The 18,646-nt window shown below is 37.6% G+C and overlaps 1 protein-coding gene across 1 annotated transcript in view; it reads left to right on the top strand.

The window, feature by feature from the left end:
- LOC112304812 (phospholipid-transporting ATPase ABCA3-like) overlaps positions 1–18,646 on the top strand; it is a 328,364-nt gene that overhangs the window by 138,155 nt on the left and 171,563 nt on the right. The window contains exons 15-16 of the mRNA XM_053925911.1: positions 3,239–3,394; positions 3,725–3,935. Coding sequence (XP_053781886.1) covers positions 3,239–3,394; positions 3,725–3,935 — 367 coding nt within the window. The remainder of the gene's footprint in view (positions 1–3,238; positions 3,395–3,724; positions 3,936–18,646) is intronic.

Raw genomic sequence — 18,646 nt, forward strand, 5'->3', positions numbered from 1 at the left:
CATCTGCAGGTAATAATGATATAATACTTTTTCCTTACCATTCGAATGCCTTTTATTTCATCTTCTTGTCAACTGTTATGACTAGGATGTCCTATACTGGGTTGAATTAGAGTGGTGAAAGAAGACATTTCTGTCTTGTCCCCAATTATAAGGGAAATGCATTTCATTTTTGTTCATTGAGTAAGATGTTAGCTGTGGGTTTGTATTATGTGGATGTATGTTTTCTTTATTCTGATTTTGCTGAGAGTTTTTTTAATCATAAATAGATGCTGGATTTTGTCAAATCCTTTTTCTGCATCTACTGATATGGTCAGATAGTTTTTATTCTTCATTTTGATTATGTGGTATATCACATTTATTGATTTGCAGACATCAACTTTGCATCCTCAAAATAAACCACACTTGTTCATGGTGTATGACCTTTTTAATGTATTGCTGAGTCCAGTTTACTATTATTTTGTTGAGAATTTTAGCATCTATGTTCATCAAGGATATATGCCTATCATTTTCTTTCTTTGCAGTGGCTTTATCTGGTTTTGAAATTAGGATAATGTTAACCTCATAAAAAGAGTTTGGGAGTCTTCCCTCCTCTTGAATTTTTTGGAATAGTTTGATAAAGATATTTGTTGATTCTTCTCTGACTGTATGGTAAAATTCATCTGTGAAGACATTCAGTCCAGGACTTTTGTTTTGGGGAGTTTTTGATTATTGTTTCAATTTTACTACTTGTAATATGTCTATTCATATTCTCTGAATTTTTCTGATTGAGTTTTGGAAGAATGTATATTTCCAGAAATTTATCCATTTTGTCCTTATTTTCCAATGTATTGGCTTATAGTTGTTCATAATATTTTCTTACAATCCTTTGTTTGGTGTCAGTTACTTTTTATCTTTAATATCTGATTTTATTTATATAAATCATCTTTTTTTCTTGATGAGTCTGGTTAAAGGTTTGTCAATCTTGTTTATCTTTTTAAAGAACCAGTTCTTGGTTTTATTCATCTTTGGTATTTTTTCATTTTAGACACTATTTTGTTTCTTTTCTTCATTTTTTTATTGTTGTTCAATTACAGTTGCCCCAATTTTTCTCCCTGTGCCCTCCCCTCCTTGCTCTGATCCTTATTATGCCCTTTCTTGTATCACTTTGGGCTTTGTTGTTCTTTTTCAAGTTACTTTAAGTTAGAACATAACTTGTTTATTTAAGATTTTTCTTGTATCTTCATTTAGGCCTCTATTGTTATGTATTTCCCTCTTAGGGTGGCTTTAACTGTATGGACATTTTGATGATGGTAATTCTTCCAATCCATTAACATGGTATATGCTTCCATTTATATGTGTCTTCTTCCTTCATTTCTTTCTTCAGTGTTGTGTAGTTTCCTGAGTAAAGCTCTTTTACCTCCTTGGTTAGGTTTATTCCTAGATACTTTATTTTTCTAAGGATATCTGCTCTCACCCCTTCTATTCAACATAGTATTAGAAGTCCTGGCCACTGTGATCAGACAATATAAAGAAATAATAGACATCTCCATTGGAAAGGAGGAAGTAAAACTCACTGTTTGCATATGACATGAAGAGTCATCAAGGAATATGTATAAAGGAAACATGGACAAAGCCAAAGGGGGGTTGGATCGAGGGTGGGAGGTAGGGATGGATGGGGTGGCGGGGAGTGGTGCAGGAAAAATGGACAAGAATACTTGAACTCTACTTGAACTAGAATAAAATAAAATAAATAAAAATAAATAAAAAGTTAAAATCTATCCCCAAAAAACCCTATAGACTCCACCAAAACTCTAATCAACCTAATAAGTGAATTTGGCAAAACAGTGGGATACAAAGTCAGTATTCTGAAATCTATGGTATTTTTGTACACCAACAACAAAATATCAGAAACAGAAATCAGGAAAAATATACTATCCTGTTTATATCTTATCTGTGGGCTGTGGTTATCATGTCACTTTCAAAGTCTTTGCAGTGCTATTTCAGTATCTCCCATGCCCATGTTACCTATTGGTCAGTTTATACCTGAGTAGAAGTTCTACTCATTAGCATTATTTTTTAATTTGGTATTCTAATTATGGCTATATCCATATATGCAATTGATGGGATAAACACATGAATTCATAAACAACTGTTTGTGTCACTTTCCTACTCTTCTCTCCTGTTACCTCCTCAGTATTCTCTGGTTCCCCAGAATTCCTTTCTTAATACCCCAGCCAGGAGTCACCCACTTTCATAACTGTGCCACATCCAAGTAACAGGAAGGCAGAAAGAGTGGTAAAAAGCAATTCGGTTTGGCCAGGTCCTCTTGGAGCCATGGCTCCACTAAACTGAGAAGGTTCACCGCCCTCAGCATTTTGGCTCATGTGACTCCATTCTCTTCTACTCTTGTCACCATCCCTCCTACAATACTTCCTATGGTCTAGGCCACAAAATAGCAAGGAGAAGATAGGATTGTCCCTCCTATACTATCTCAGAGCTTTAGGAATTTCCTCTTTTCCACTTCTCAAACCAGAACTAGAGGGTTTCTCCTTAATCTCATTCTATTTGCACTACAGTGCATATCCAAGCTTTGGATTGCTTTGAGCTTAGGCTAGTAAGTACACAAGGGAAAATGGTAAAATCAACACCAGTTCAGTGGTATTTCAAGTTCTGGTTCTGGTGTTCTTCCTTATCCAACTGCCAATGTTTACTTTTTGTAGTACTCCAGATTTAATACTTGAGTTCAGTGGTAGAAGAAGACATTTACTCTGTCATACCTGGAAGCTAGAGATATGACCCTTTTCTCCCGGTAATCATGAGTTTCAGGTGTCTTTATAAATTCTGAATATTCATTTTTTAGGAACTTTCCTTTAGACATAAAGGGAGACAATGGGAAAGAGAGAACTATGTAGCTGATGTAAGAACAGAGCTTGTATAAAGTGTTTTAAGGAAGTAATTATAAAAAACGTTATATACTGGTGTGGGGAGTAGGTTTACAGTTGTAATACAAATAAATAATAAATAAATAATGGTGAGATAATAAATAATAATTATTTATTAATGAACAATATAATAATTAAGAAACACTGCTAATTAATAATAATGACACGCTAGTTAATAAATAATAATAATAACTCTTATTTTCACATACAACTCTAAGCCTACATTTGCTCACCCCTATAGATGTATGTTATGATCTAAAGAACTGTCTGAGGATAAAGTTGGGATGTATCATGTAAATTCTGGCTTCTCTTTCTAGGTAAAAAGAAAATGTCAGAAGATGTACCCTATTGAAATTGACAATATGCTGTCTACTTTTAACCTGCGAGAAAAGCGTGATACAATTTCAGAGTCACTGACTGCAGGAATGAAGCGAAAACTCTCCGTCATGATAGCACTTATTGGAGACTCCAAGGTATTAGAGAAGAGAGAAAGACAAGAAAGAGGAGGGGGAAGGGAGGAAGGTGCATGAACATGCACTCACACTAAAAACGCATTCCTACCAGCTGGTCCAGAAAACAGCTGACAACAATATGAGAGTAGATATGAATCTTAAGGGAACTTTGCCAGTGATAATCAAAGACAATTTGTATTATTGGGTCAGCTGTTATAATATGGTTTGGGATTATTTTTTTATAGTTTTTACCACTGTTGTTAGGCTAGGTTTTTATTTTAGTTTAAAAGTATTCCCCTCAAATAGTCAATTATCCTACAAGTAATTTGGCATCAATTATCTGGCCTCTAGGTGGTGATACTTGATGAACCATCATCTGGCATGGACCCCCTCTCAAAAAGAGCCACCTGGGATCTTCTTCAACGATATAAGCACAATCGTACCATCTTACTGACCACCCACTACATGGATGAAGCTGACATCTTGGGTGACCGCATAGCCATCATGGTCAAGGGAACCCTGCAGTGCTGTGGCTCTTCAGTCTTCCTGAAACAAATATATGGTCTATCTTCCTTTGATCATTGTTAGGATATTAATGTTTTAATAATATTCTTGTAACATGATTTTTATTTTGCCTATTACCCAAAACTTCAATGACTCTTTCTATACTATTAATTAGGTCTTAACTATTCTAATTGGTTTTTAAGGTCCTTTGCAATCTGGATATTCCATACACAGGGTGGGTCAAAAGTACATTTACAGCTGTGAGTACACAAAACACAAAGTTTATTCTTCTATTATTATTTGTCATTGTATTACTTTCTATACAAATAACTGTAAATCTACTTTTGACCCACCCTGTGTATACTTATTGTTTCCACCACACACCTTCAGATTTAGGAACTACTTTCATTACCCTGCAAAGACTGCTTGTTTCTCTCATTTTGAACCTGTGACAGTTTTCCTTGTGCCTCCAAAGAGATTTATTTTATTGAGTAACTGATTGGTTGATGAGAGGAGGAAGTAGAGAAATCAATGACCTCTGATTCTAGTTTCATGTTTGCCAAATCAGTCAATTGCAAATAGAGCAATTGACAGTAAAAATATAGTGCAGAATGAAAACAATCATCCAAGTGAAATGAAACAACTCTCGACTTTGGTAATTATACAGTTTTTGTAGGAGATAAAACTGATCCATCAAGCAGTGAAATATGGAAGGCTAAAATTAATAGTAATTGGAATTCATAATTGGGGGGTATAAATGTAAATGAAGATAATGGAGAATGAATTGCTTCATCATTCATTTACTCAATATTTGAGTTTATTCAACTCATTATTTCCTCTTTACTAGGTATTATAGTATCCATTTTATACATTATATTTAATATCCAAATCAACAGTTCCATTTTGTAGAATGCATTGGGTCCCAAATATATGTATCTTAGTCATATTTATATACCCATTTAATTCTTCAAATTTATTATTACTTTATGAGTTTGAGTTTTTACAATTAAATTATAAGGGCTTCTGCATCCAAAACTAGATTTATTCCACTAGAATTGGATGCACATAGGTTATTGGGGTGACATTGGTTAATAAAATTATATGGGTATCAAATATACAATTCTATGATACATCATCATTGTGTGTTTAACACCCAAATTCAAACCTCTTTTCATCACCATATATTTTACCCCCCGTATCCTTTATTACCTCCAAACCTCCTTTTACTCTGGTAATCACCATGCTGTTGTTTGTATCTATGAGTTATTTGTTTATCTTTTTTTCACTTGTTGCTTTCCATTTTATATCCCACATATGAATAAAATTATATGGTTCCTAACTTTTTCTGTCTTATTTTGTTTAACATGATATTCTCAAGACCCATCCGGTTTTGAAAATGTCAGTATTTCATATTTTCTCATGGCTAGTAGTATTCCATTGTTTATATTACCACATCTTCTTCACCCAGTTATCTATTGAAGGACTCTTTGGTTGTTTCCATGGCTTGGACACTGAATAATGCTGCAGTGAGCAATAGGATGTATATATCTTTGCAAATAAATGTTTTCAAATTTTTCAAGTAGATACCCAGAAGAGGGTAACTCTATTCTTAATTTTTTGAGGCATCTCCATACTACCATATTTCAATAGTGGCTGAACCAGTATGGAAATTCCCACCAGCAGTGACTAAGGGTTTCTTTTCACCACAACCTCCGCAACACTTGTTATTACTTGTTTTGTTGATAATAGTCATTTTAACAAGTGTGAGGTGGGCCTCCTTGTAGGTTTGACTTGCATTTCCCTAATAGCAGTGAATTTGAGCATCTTTTTCATATACCTGTTGGCTCTTTGTATGTCTTTTTGGGAGAGGTGTCTGTACAGGTCCTCAGCCAATTTTTTAATTCAATCATTTGGTTTTTTGGTATAGAGTTGTATGATTTCTTTATATGTTTTGGTTATTAACACCTTGTCACACCTGTTGTTTGCAAGTATCTTTTCCCCTTCTGTTGGTTTCCTTTTGGCTTTTTGGCAGTTTCTTTTGCTGTGCAGAAGTTTTTAAATTTGACATAGTCCCCTTCATTTATTTTTGCCTTCACTTCCCTTGACTGTGGGGTCGAATTCATAAAATCGTCTTTAAGATGAAGATCCATAAGTTTAGTACCTATGTTTACTTCTATGTAATTTCTCATTTCAGGTCTTATATTTAGGTCTTTGATACATTATGAATTAATATTCATCTATGGATACAAACATTTATTTTTATTCTTTTCAAGTGTTGTTTCAATTTTCCCATAACTATTTATTGAGGAGACATTCTTTTCTCCATTGTATGTTTTTGCTTCTTTGTTGAAAATTATTTCTCCATATACTTGTGGGTTTATGTCTGGTCTCACAGCTTTATTCCACTGGTCTGTGAAACTGTTTTTTTGCCAATGCTATGCTGGTTTTTCTATTAATTTTTATTGTATTTTTTCACTATCATTTAGTCCCCTTATACCACCTTCCCCCCACAATCACCACACTTTTTTCATATCTATAAAAAAAACATTTTGCTCAATCCTTCTACCTCCTAAGCTTTCCACCCTTAGCTGTCATCCTACTCTCCCTCTGTGAGTCTGTCTCTATTTTGCTTGTTAGTTCAGTTTGTTCATTAGGTTCCATATATGAGTGAAATCATATGGTATTTATCTATCTCTGACTAGCTTACTTCACTTAGCATAATGTTCTTGAGGTCCATCCGTACTGTCACAATGGGTAAAATTTCCTTCTTTACAGCTGAGTAGTATTCTATTGTGTCAATGTTCCACAGTTGTTTTATCCACCCATCTACTGATGGATACTTGGGATGCTTCCATATCTTGGTGATTATAAATAATACTGCAATGAATGTAGGGGTGTCTATGTTCTTTTGAATTAGTGTTTTGGGTTCCTCGAGATATTTTCTGACAAACAGGATCTCTGGATCAAAAGGGAGATCCATTATTAATTTTTTGAGGTCTCTCTATACTGATTTCCACAGTGGCTGCACCAGTCTGCATTCTCACCAACAAAGTAAAAGGGTTCCGCTCTCTCCACAGCCTCACCAGCACTTGCTGATTTTTGATTTATTCATGATAGCCATTCTGACAAGTATAAGATGATAACTCATTGTGGTTTTCATTTGCATTTCTCTGATGATTACTGATGTCGAGCATCTTTTCATATGTGTATTGGCCATCTGTATGTCCTGCTTGGGGAAGAGTCTTGTTAGGTCCTCTGCCCAGTTTTTGTTGGGTTCTTTGGGTATTTTTTTCTTTCTGGCATTGAGTTTTCTAAGTTCTTTTTTTTAAATTATTTTATTGTTGTTCAATTACAATTGTCTGCATTTTTCCCTCCACCACCCTCCCACACCCAGCCAAACCCACCTCACTCCCTTGCTTCCATCCACCCCCTTGCTTATGTCCATGTGTCCTTTATACTTGTTCCTGAAAGCCCTTCCCCCCATTATCCCCTCCCGCCTCCCCTCTGGTTACTGTCAGATTGTATTGAATTTCAATGTCTCTGTTTATATTTTGCTTGCTTTTTTCTTTTGTTGATTATGTTCCAATTAAAGGTGAGATCATATGGTATTTGTCCCTCACCGCCTGGCTTATTTCACTTAGCATAATGTTCTCCAGTTCCATCCATGCTGTTGCAAAGGGTAGGAGTTTCTTCGTTCTTTCTACTGCATAGTATTCCGTTGTTTAAATGTACCATAGTTTGTTGATTCACTCATTTATTGATGGGCACTTAAGTTGCTTCCAGGACTTGGCTATTTTAAATTGTGCTGCTAAGAACATTGGAGTGCATAGGTTCTTTATTGGTGTTTCAGGGTTCTTCAGATATAATCCCAGCAGTGGAATTGCCAGTTCAAAAGACAGTTCCATTTTTAGTTTTCTGAGGAAATTCCATACTGTTTTCCAAGGTGGCTACAACAGTCTTCATTACCAACAACAGTGATCTAGGGTTTCCTTTTCTCCACATCCTCTCCAGCACTTGTTGTTTGTTGATTTGTTTATGACGGCCATTCTCACCAGTGTGAAGTGGCATCTCCTTGTGGTCTTAATTTGCATCTCTCTAATGGCTAGTGATGCTGAGCATCATTTCATATACCTCTGGGCCCTTTGTATGTCCTTCTTGGAGAAGTGTCTGTTCAAATCTTTGCCCATTTTTTAATTGGTTTGTTTGTCTTCCTGGAGTGGAGTCGTGTGAGTTCTTTATATATTTTGGAGATCAAACCCTTGTCTGAGGTATCATTGCCAAATATATTTTCCCATATGGTTGTTTCTCTTTTCATGTTAATGCTGTTTTCTTTAGCCATGCAGAAGCTTTTTAATTTGATGAGGTCCCATTTCTTTATTCTTTCCTTTATGTCCCTTGCTCTAGGGGACATATCAATGAAGATGTTCCTGTATGGAATTACTGAGATTTTCCTACCAATGTTTCCTTCTAGGACTTTGATGGTGCCACAACTTATATTTAAGTCTTTTATCCACCTTGAATTTATTGTTGTGTATGGTGTAAGTTGGTGATCAAGTTTCATTGATTTTGTATGTAGCTGTCCAGATCTCCCAACACCATTTGTTGAAAAGGCTATTTTTGCTCCATTTTATGCTTGTTCCCAGTTTGTCAAATATTAATTGACCGTAAAGACTTGGGTTTATTTCTGGGCTGTCCATTCTGTTCCATTGGTCTATGTGTGCGTTTCTACACCAGTACCAGGCTGTTTTGATTACAGTGGCCTTGTAATACAGTTTGATATCAGGTATTGTGATCCATCCTGCTTTGTTCTTCTTTCTCAAAATTGCTGCAGCTATTCGGGCTCATTTATGGTTCCATATAAATTTCTGAAAGATTTGTTCTATATCTGTGAAATATGTCATGGGTACTCTAATAGGGATTGCATTGAATCTATAAGTCACTTGGGGTAGTATGGCCATTTTGATGATGTTAATTCTTCCAATCCATGAACATGGTACATGCTTCCATTTGTTTGTGTCTTCCTTAATTTCTTTCTTCAGTGTTGTGTAGTTTTCTGAGTACAGGTCTTTCACCTCCTTGGTTAGGTTTATTCCTAGGTACTTTATTTTTCTTGTTGCTATATCAAATGGGACTTTTTTCCCTGATTTCTGTTTCTGATGTTTCATTGTTGGTGTACAAAAATGCCTTTGATTTCTGAATATTGACTCTGTATCCCAGTCTTTTGCCAAATTCACTTATTAGGTACAGTAGTGTTTTGGTGGAGTCTATAGGGTTTTCTATGTACACTACCATGTCATCTGCAAAGAATGACAGTTTTGCTTCCTCCTTTCCAACTTGGATGCCTTTTATTTCTTTTTCTTGTCTGATTGCTTTCCTTATGACTTCTAATACTGTGTTGAATGGGAGTGGTAAAATTGGGCATTCTTGTCTTTTCCTGATCTTAGTGGGAAATCCCTAAGTTTTTCCCATTGAGGACGATGTTGTCTGTAGGTCTCACCTGTGTGGATTTTATTATATTTTTTTCAAAATATATTTATTGATTATGCTATTACAGTTGTCCCATTTCCCCCCCCACTCCACTCCATCCTGCCCACCCCCCTCCCTCCCACATTCCCCCCCCATAGTTCATGTCCATGGGTCATACATATAAGTTCTTTGGCTTCTACATTTCCTACACTATTTTTACCCTCACCCTGTCTATTTTCCACCTATCATCTGTGCTACTTATTCTCTGTACCTTTCCCCCACTCCCCCTCCTACTCCCCTATTGACAACCCACCATGTGATCTCCATTTCTGTGGTTCTGTTCCTGTTCTAGTTGTTTGCTTAGTTTTCTTTTGTTTTGGTTTTAGGTGTGGTCGTTAATAACTGAGTTTGCTGTCATTTTTACTGTTCATATTTTTTATCTTTTTTCTTAGGTAACTCCCTTTGACATTTCATATAATAAGGGCTTGGTGATGATGAACTTCTTTAACTTGACCTTATCTGAAAAGCACTTTATCTTCCCTTCCATTCTAAATGATAGCTTTGCTGGATACAGTAATCTTGGATATAGGTCCTTGCGTTTAATCTTGGGTAATGTAATTATGATGTGCCTTGGTGTGTTCCTCCTTGGGTCCAGCTTCTTTGGGACTCTCTGAGCTTCCTGGACTTCCCGGAAGTCTATTTCCTTGCCAGATCGGGGAAGTTCTCCATTATTTGTTCAAATAAGTTTTCAATTTTTTGTTCTTCCTCTTCTCCTTCTGGCACCCCTATAATTTGGATGTTGGAACGTTTCAAGGAGTCCAGGAGGTTCCTAAGCCTCTCCTCATTTATCCAAGTTCTTGTTTCTTCATTCTTTTCTGATTGGATGTTTGTTTCTTCCTTCTGGTCCATACCATTGATTTGAGTCCCAGTTTCCTTCTCATCACTATTGGTTCCCTGTACATTTTCCTTTGTTTCTCTTAGCATAGGCTTCATTTTTTCATGTGTTTTTCGAACAGATTCAACCAAGTCTGTGAGCATATTGATAACCAGTGCTTTGAACTGTGCATCCGATAGGTTGGCTATCTCTTCGTCGCTTAGTTGTATTTTTTCTGGAGCTTTGAAGTGTTCTGTCATTTGGGCCATTTTTTTTGTTTGTTTGTCTTGGTGCGGCTGTTACTTTAAGGGGCGGAGCCTTAGGTGTTCACCGGGGGCGGGGTAATGCTGGTCGCTGCGCTGTGACGCTGTACGTGGGGGCGGGGCCGAGAGGGAGCAATGGCGCCCGCTTCACTCTCCTCCGGATTTCAGACTTTCACTCCGCTACCCACAATCAAACTGGGCCCCTCTGGTGCTGGTTCCCGAGTAAGTGGGCCTGTGCACACTCTAGGCCCCTGTGGGTCTCTCCAACAACCTCTCCTGTGAGGCTGGGAGTCTCTCCTGCTGCTGCCCCAACCCCCAGGGGCGCTTTCAATCAGAGGTTCGAGGCTTTATTTCCCCGAGCTGGAGCCCTGGGTTGCGCAGGGGTCTGCTTCTCTGCCCGCCGTTCGTCCGGTTTATCTGTGGGCGAATGTGGTGCCGCAATGTGCTATCCGCCACTCTGCCTGCCCCACTCTCCGCCACTCTGAGTCCAGCCCTCTGGGTTTATCTGTGCAAATGTGGGACCGCAGGGTCTGCTAGTGCTCGGACTGCCTGCGCCATTTGTCCCACACTCCGCCAGTCTCAGTCCCGCCACAGCCATGCGAGTCCTCTCCACCCCAGTGCCGTCTCCGCCCCTCCTACCAGTCTGGATGAATGATTATTTTCTGTTTCCTTGGTGTTGGTCCCCCTTGCTGTTCGATTCTCTGTCAGTTCTGGTTGTGCGAGGAGGCGCAGTGTGTCTACCTGTGCCGCCATCTTGGTTCCTCTTAACAGCAGATTTTTAAGACAGCGTGTCTTTAAGAATTCTGAGAAAATTCTCAGTTCAAACTAACCTGCAGCTTCTATTCTAACAGACCTGTGTGGTGGGCCACAGATGGGATGCTGGGAAGGCTCCGGTGGTGTTTCCAGTGGAGATCCCTCACCAGAGTAAATGATCCAGTGCAACCCAGAACCAACCCTAAATAGGAGATACAAGCCACCATCTGCCACTGTCTTCAACATCGGTGTCCCTTCAACATGACCCACAACCCATGAAAACCAACACTGCTGCACCTGGGGGGCGGCTTGGCCCCGGGGTCACAGCCGCGGGCGCCCGCCGATTTTATTATTTTTAAGGAATGCTCCCTTTATTCCCACTTTGCTGAGTGTTTTTATCATAAATAGGTGCTGTACCTTATCAAATGCTTTTTCTGCATCTATTGTTGTGATCATATGATTTTTGTCTTTGTTGTTCTTTATGTGATGTATTATGTTTATTGATTTGCGAATACTGTACCATCCTTACCTCCTTGGGATGAACCCACTTGATCATGGTGTATGATCTCTTTAAGGTGTGGCTGGATGCAATTTGCAATATTTTGTGAGGATTTCAGTCTCTAGGTTCATCAGCAATACTGGCCTTAAATTTTCTTTCTTTGTTATGTCTTTATCTGGTTTTGGAATATGGATGATGCTGGCTTTGTAAAAAGAGTTTCAGATCTTACAACTTCTTCAATTTTTTGGAATAATCTGTGAAGGATTGGGGTTAGCTCTTCCTTAAATGCTTTGTAAAATTCTCCTGTGAAACCGTCTGGTCCAGGGCATTTGTATGTTGGGAGTTTTTTGACTACTGCCTCAATTTTGTCACCTGTTATTGGTCTTTTCAGGCCTTCTGCTTCTTCTTCATTGAGTTACAGAAAATTGTATTTTTTTTAGAAATTTGTCCATTTCACCTAGGTTTTCAAATTCCTTTTTTTCTTCTTTTGTGGCTTTCCAAATATTGTTTTTTTATTTATTGACGTGCAAGCACAGTTTTCTGCCTTTTCCGCCCACCCTTCCCCAGCACCCCCAACCTCCCCACCTCCCTCCCTCATTTCCACCCCACCTTGTTGATGTCCATATGTCCTTTATAGTTGTTCCTGTAAACCCTTAACCCTTTCCTCCTGTTATCCCCTCCCCTCTCCCTTCTGATCAGTGTCAGCCTGTTCTCCATTTCAATGTCTTTGGCTACACTTTATTTGCTTGTTAATTTTGTTGATTAGGTTCCTGTTAACGGTGAGATCATATGGTATTTGTCTTTCATCGCCTGACTTATTTCACTTAGCATAATGCTCTACATTTCCATCCATTCTGTTACAAAGGGTAGGAGTTCCTTCGTTCTTTCTGCTGTGTAGTATTCCATTGTGTAAATGTACCATAGTTTTTCAATCCTTTCATTTACTGATGGGCACTTAGGTTGCTTCCAACACTTGGCTATTGTAAATTGTGCTGTAGTGTACAATGGGGTGTATAGGTTCTGTTGAGTTGGTGTTTCGGGATTCTTAGGGTTTCATTCCAGCAGTGGAATTGCTGGGTCAAAGGCTATTCCATTTTTAGTTCAGTGAGAAAATTCCATACTGTATTCCACAGTGGCTACACCAGTCTGCATTTCCACCAAGAGGGTACTAGGGTTTCCTTTTAACTACAGCCTCACTAACACTTGTTGTTTGTTGATTTGTTTATGATAGCAACTGGGACTAGTATGAAGTGGTATCTCATTATGTTTTTAATTTGCGTCTATCTGATCCTAGTGATGCTGAGCATACTTTCATATGTCTCTGAGCCCTCTGTTTGGCCTCCTGGGAAAAGTGTCTGTTCAGGTCCTTTGCCATTTTTTAATGGTGTTGTTTGTCTAACTGGCATGGAGTTGTGTAAGTTATTTATTTATTCTGGAGATCAAACCCTTATCTGAGGTATCATTGGCAAATATATTTTCCAATATATTCTCCCTTTTCATTTTGCTAATGTTTTCTTTAGCCATGCAGAAGCTTTTGAATTTGATATAGAAACTTTGTTTATTCTTTACTTTATGTCCCTTGCTGTAGGGGACATATTGGTAAAAATATAGTTCATAGAACATCTGAGATTTCCCTGCCTATGTTCTCCTCCAGAACTTTTATGGTGTTGTGACCTATATTTAAGTCTCTTGTTCATCCTGAGTATATTTTTGTGTATGGTGTGAGTTGGTCAACGAGTTTCTTTTTTTTTCAAGTACCTGTCTAGCTAGATATACTAACACCATTTATTGAAGAGACTATTTTTACTCAATTTTATGCTTCTGCCACCTTTGTCAAGTAGTAATTGAGCATAGACACATGGGTTTATTTCTGGGCTCTCTATTCTGTTCCATTAATCTATGTGTCTGTTCTTATGCCAGTACCAGACTGTTTTGATTACTGTGGCTTTGTAATAGAGTTTGATGTCAAGTATTGTTAAACCTCCTCCTTTTTTCTTAGAATTACTGAGGCTATTCAGGATAGTTTATGGTTTCATATAAATTTTTGAAATATTTCTTCTGTATCTGTGAAATATACATTAGTATTTTGATAAGGGTTATTTTGACTCTATAAATTGCTTAGAGTAGTATGAACATTTTGATTATGTTAATTCTTCCAATCCATGAACATGGTATATGCTTTCATTTACTGTATTTTTCGGACTACGAGATGCAAAAGACCATAAGACATACCTAGCTTTTAGAGGAGGAAAATAAGAAAACAAAACCTGCTCCACCACCTTCTCCCACCAGCAGCAAGCCAGGTAAGCTACATTTGGACTCTAAGATGCACCCCTATTTTCCTCCCAAATTTGGGGGTGGAAAAGTACATCTTCTAGTCCGAAAAATATAGTAACCGTGTCTTCCTCTGTAGTGTTGTGTAGTTTTCTGAGTACAGGTCTTTTGCCTCCTTGGTTAAGTTTATTCCTAGGTACTTTAATTGTCTTCTTGCTATAATAAATGGGATTCTGTTCCTGATTACTATTTCTATTTTTTTTTTGTATACAAAAATGCCTTCAATTTCTGAATATTGACTTTGTATCCCACTCTTTTGCCAAATTCACTTATTACATTGTTTAGATTTTTGGTGGAGTCTATAGGGTTTTCTATGTACACTACTATGTCATCTGCAAACAATGAAAGTTTTGCTTCATCCTTCCCAATTTGGATGCCTTTTATTTCTTTTTCTTGTCTGATCTCTGGCTATGAGATCATAATATTTCTAATACTATGTTGACTAGAAGTGATGAAAGGAGACATCCTTGTCTTGTTCCTGATCTTACTGGGAAAGATTTTAGGTTTGGGTTTTGTTGTTTTTTACCATTTTAATAATTTTATTGCTGTTCAATTACACTTGTCTGCATTTTCTCCCCACCCCTCTATCCCACCCCAGCCAAAGCCACCTCCCTCCCTCACTTCCACCCTCTCTCTTGGTTTTGTCTATGGTCCTTTATAGTACTTCCTGAAAACCCTTCTCCCATGTCCCCTCTCCCTTACCTTCTGGCTATTCTTAGATTGTTCTTAACTTCAGTGTCTCTGGTTATATTTTGTTTCCTTTTTTCTTCTGTTGATTATATTCCAGCTAAAGGTGAGATCATATGGTATTTGTCCCTCACTGCCTGGCTTATTTCACTTAGCATAATGCTCTCCAGTTCCATCCATGCTGTTGCAAAGGCTATAAGCTCCTTCTTTCAATCTGCTATGTAGAATTCCATTGTATAAATGTACCATACTTTATTAATCCACTCATTTGCTGATGGGCACTTAGGTTGCTTCCAGGACTTGGCTATTGTAAATTGTGCTGCTATGAACATTGGGATGCACAGGTTCTTTTGGATTGGTGTTTCAGGGTTCTTAGGGTATAATACCAGAAGTGGAATTGCTGGATCAAAAGCAATCCCATTTTTAGTTTTCTGAGGAAATTCTATTCTGCTTTCCACAGTGCCTGCACCAGTCTGCATTCCCATCAACAATGTACTAGGGTGCCCTTTTCTCTGCATGCTCTCCAACATTTATTTTTTGATTTCTTTATGTTGCCTACTCTGACCAGTGTAACATTGTATCTCATTGTGGTCTTAATTTTCATCTCTCTGATGGCTGGTGATGCTGAGCATCTTTTCATATGTCTCGGGGCCCTCTGCAGGTCTTCCTTGGAGAACAGTCTGTTCATGACTTTTCCCCATTTTTTAATTGGGTTCTTTGTCTTCCTGGAGTGCAGTCATGTGAGTTCTTTATATATTTTGGAGATCAGACCCTTGTCAGAGGTATCACTGGCAAATATGTTTTCCCATACAGTTGGTTCTCTTTCCATTTAATGCTGTTTTCTTTAGCCATGCAGAAGCTTTTTAATTTGATGAGGTCCCATTTGTTTATTCTTTCCTTTATGTCCCTTGCTTTAGTGGACATATCAGTGAAGATGTTGCTGCATGGAATGCCTGAGATTTTCCTGCTAATGTTTTCCTCTAGAACGTTTATGGTGTTCTGAGTTGTATTTAAGTCTTTTATCCACCTTGAATTTATTTTTGTATATGGCGTAAGTTGGTGATCAAGTTTCATTTTTTTGCACGTAGCTGTCCAGATCTCCCACCACCATCTGTTCAAGAGGCTGTTTTTGCTCCATTTTATGCTCCTGCCTCCTTTGTCAAATATGAATTGACCATAGAGACTTGGGTTTATGTCTGGGCTGTCCATTCTGTTCCATTATTCTATCTGCCTGTTTTTGTGCCAGTACCAGGATGTTTTGATTATAGTGGCCATGTAATACAGTTTGATATCAGGTATTGTTATCCTTCCTGCTTTGTTCTTCTTTCTCAAAATTGTTGAAGCTATTTGGAGTCATTTACTGTTCCATACGAATTTCTGAACTCTTTGTTCTATATCTGTGAAATATGTCATGGGTATTTTAATAGGGATTGCATTGAATCTATAAATCGCTTTCCATAGTATGGCCATTATGACATTGTTAATTCTTCCAATCCATGAGCATGGTACATGTTTCTATTTGTTTATGTCCTCCACAATTTCTTTCTTCACTGTTGTGTAGTTTTCTGAATACAGATCTTTTACCTCCTTGGTTAGGTTTATTCCTAGGTACTTTAGGAATAAAGTAGGTCAATTTTTCTTGTGGCTATATAATATGGGATTTTTTTCTTGATTTCTGTTTCTGATGTTACATTGTTGGTGTACAAGAATGCCTTTGATTTCTGAATATTAACTTTGTATCCAGCTGTTTTGCCAAATTCATTTATTAGGACAAGTAGTTTTTTGGTGGAGTCTATAGGATTTTCCATGTACACTATCATGTCGTCTGCAAACAGTGACAGTTTCATTTCCTCCTTTCCAATTTGGATGCGTTTTATTTCTTTTTCTGGTCTGATTGCTGTGGCTAGGAATTCCAATACTATGTTGAATAGGAGTGGTGAGAGAGGGCATCCTTGTCTTGTTCCTGATCTTAGTGGGGAGGCTCTAAGTTTTTGTCCATTGAGTATGATGTTGGCTGTAGGTCTCTCCTATATGGCCTTTATGATGTTGAGGAATGCTCCCTCTATTCCCACTTTGCTGAGTGTTTTTATCAGAAATGGGTGCTGTATATTATCAAATATTTTTTCTGCATCCATTGATATGATCATGTGATTTTTGTCTTTGCTGTTGTTTATGTGATGTATTATGTTTATTGATTTGCGAATATTGTGCCATCCTTGCATCCCTGGGATGAATCCCACTTGGTCATGGTGTATGATCTTTTTAATGTATTGGTGGATGCTGTTTGCCAATATTTTGTTGAGAATTTTAGCATCTATGTTCATCAACGATATTGGCCTGAAGTTTTCTTTATTCGTTGTGTCTTTATCTGGTTTTGGGATTAGGATAATGCTGGCTTCATAAAAAGAGTTTGGGAGTCTTCCATCATTTTGGATTTTTTCGAATAGTTTGTGAAGGATAGGGGTTAGCTCTTCCTTAAATGCTTTGTAGAATTCTCCTGTGACACCATCTGGTCCAGGGCTTTTGTGTGTTGGGAGTTTTTTGATGACTGCTTCAATTTCGTCTGCTGTTGTTGGTCTGTTCAGGTTTTCTGCTTCTTCTTCATTCAATTTTGGAAGATTATATTTTTCTAGAAATGTGTCCATTTCATCTAGGTTTTCAAATTCTTAGCATACAGTTCTTCGTAGTAATTTCTTATAATCCTTTGTATTTCTGTGGTATCAGTTGTAATCTCTCCTCTTTCATTTTTAATTGTATTTATTTGGATCCTATGTCTTTTCTTCTTGATGAGCCTACTTAAAGGCTTGGCGATTTTGTTTATCTTTACAAAAAACCAGCTCCTGGATTCATTGATCCTTAGAATTGTGCTTTTAGTCTCTATGTCATTTAACTCTGCTCTGATCTTGGTTATTTCCTTCCTTCTGCTTGCTCTGGGCTGCCTTTGTTGTTCCTCCAGTTCTTCTAGGCATAGAGTTAGGTTGTTTGTTTGAAATGTTTCTATCTTTTTAAGGTACGCCTGTATTGCTATGAACTTCTCTCTCAGGATTGCCTTTGCTGTGACCAATAGGTTTTGGGTTGTTGTGAGTTCATTTTCATTTGTTTCCAGAAAGTTTTTGATTTCTTCCCTAATCTCGTTCTTGACCCATTCATTGTTTAATAGCATGCTATTCAGTCTCCATGATTCTGAGTGTTTTCGGTGTTTTCCTTTGGGGTTGGTTTCTAGTTTCAGCCCCTTGTGATCAGAGAAAATGCTTGATATGATTTCAATTTTCTTGAATTTGTTGAGGCTTGCTTTGTGTCCTATCATGTGGTCTATCTTTGAGAAAGTTCCATGGACACTTGAAAAGAATGTGTATTTTGCTTCTTTGGGATGAAAAGCTCTATATATATCAGTTAAGTCCATTTCCTCTAGAGTATTGTTAAGTGACACAATATCCTTTTTGATATTTTGTCTGGAAGACCTGTCCATTTTTGATAGTGGGGTATTAATGTCCCCTACTATAATTGTGTTGCTGTCAATATCTTTCTTGAAGTCCTCCAAGATTTTCTGTATGTATTTGGGTGCTCCTATGTTGGGTGCATATATATTTACAATATTTATGTCTTCTTGGTGGATTCTTCCTTTGAGTATTATGAAGTGACCTTCTGGGTCTCTCTTTATGGCCCTTCTTTGGAAGTCTATTTTGTCTGATACGAGTATTGCTACACCTGCTTTTTTTTTTTCCTGTCCATTTGCTTGGAAAGTTTGTTTCCAGCCCTTCACTTTCAGTCTGTATAAGTCTTTTGTCCTGAGATGGGTCTCTTGTAGGCAGCATATGTGTGGGTCATGTTTTCTTATCCATTCAGCTATTCTATGTCTTTTGATTGGAGCATTTAATCCATTTACGTTTAAG

The sequence above is a fragment of the Desmodus rotundus genome, chromosome 1, assembly GCF_022682495.2.
Source record: "Desmodus rotundus isolate HL8 chromosome 1, HLdesRot8A.1, whole genome shotgun sequence".
NCBI lineage: Eukaryota > Metazoa > Chordata > Mammalia > Chiroptera > Phyllostomidae > Desmodus > Desmodus rotundus.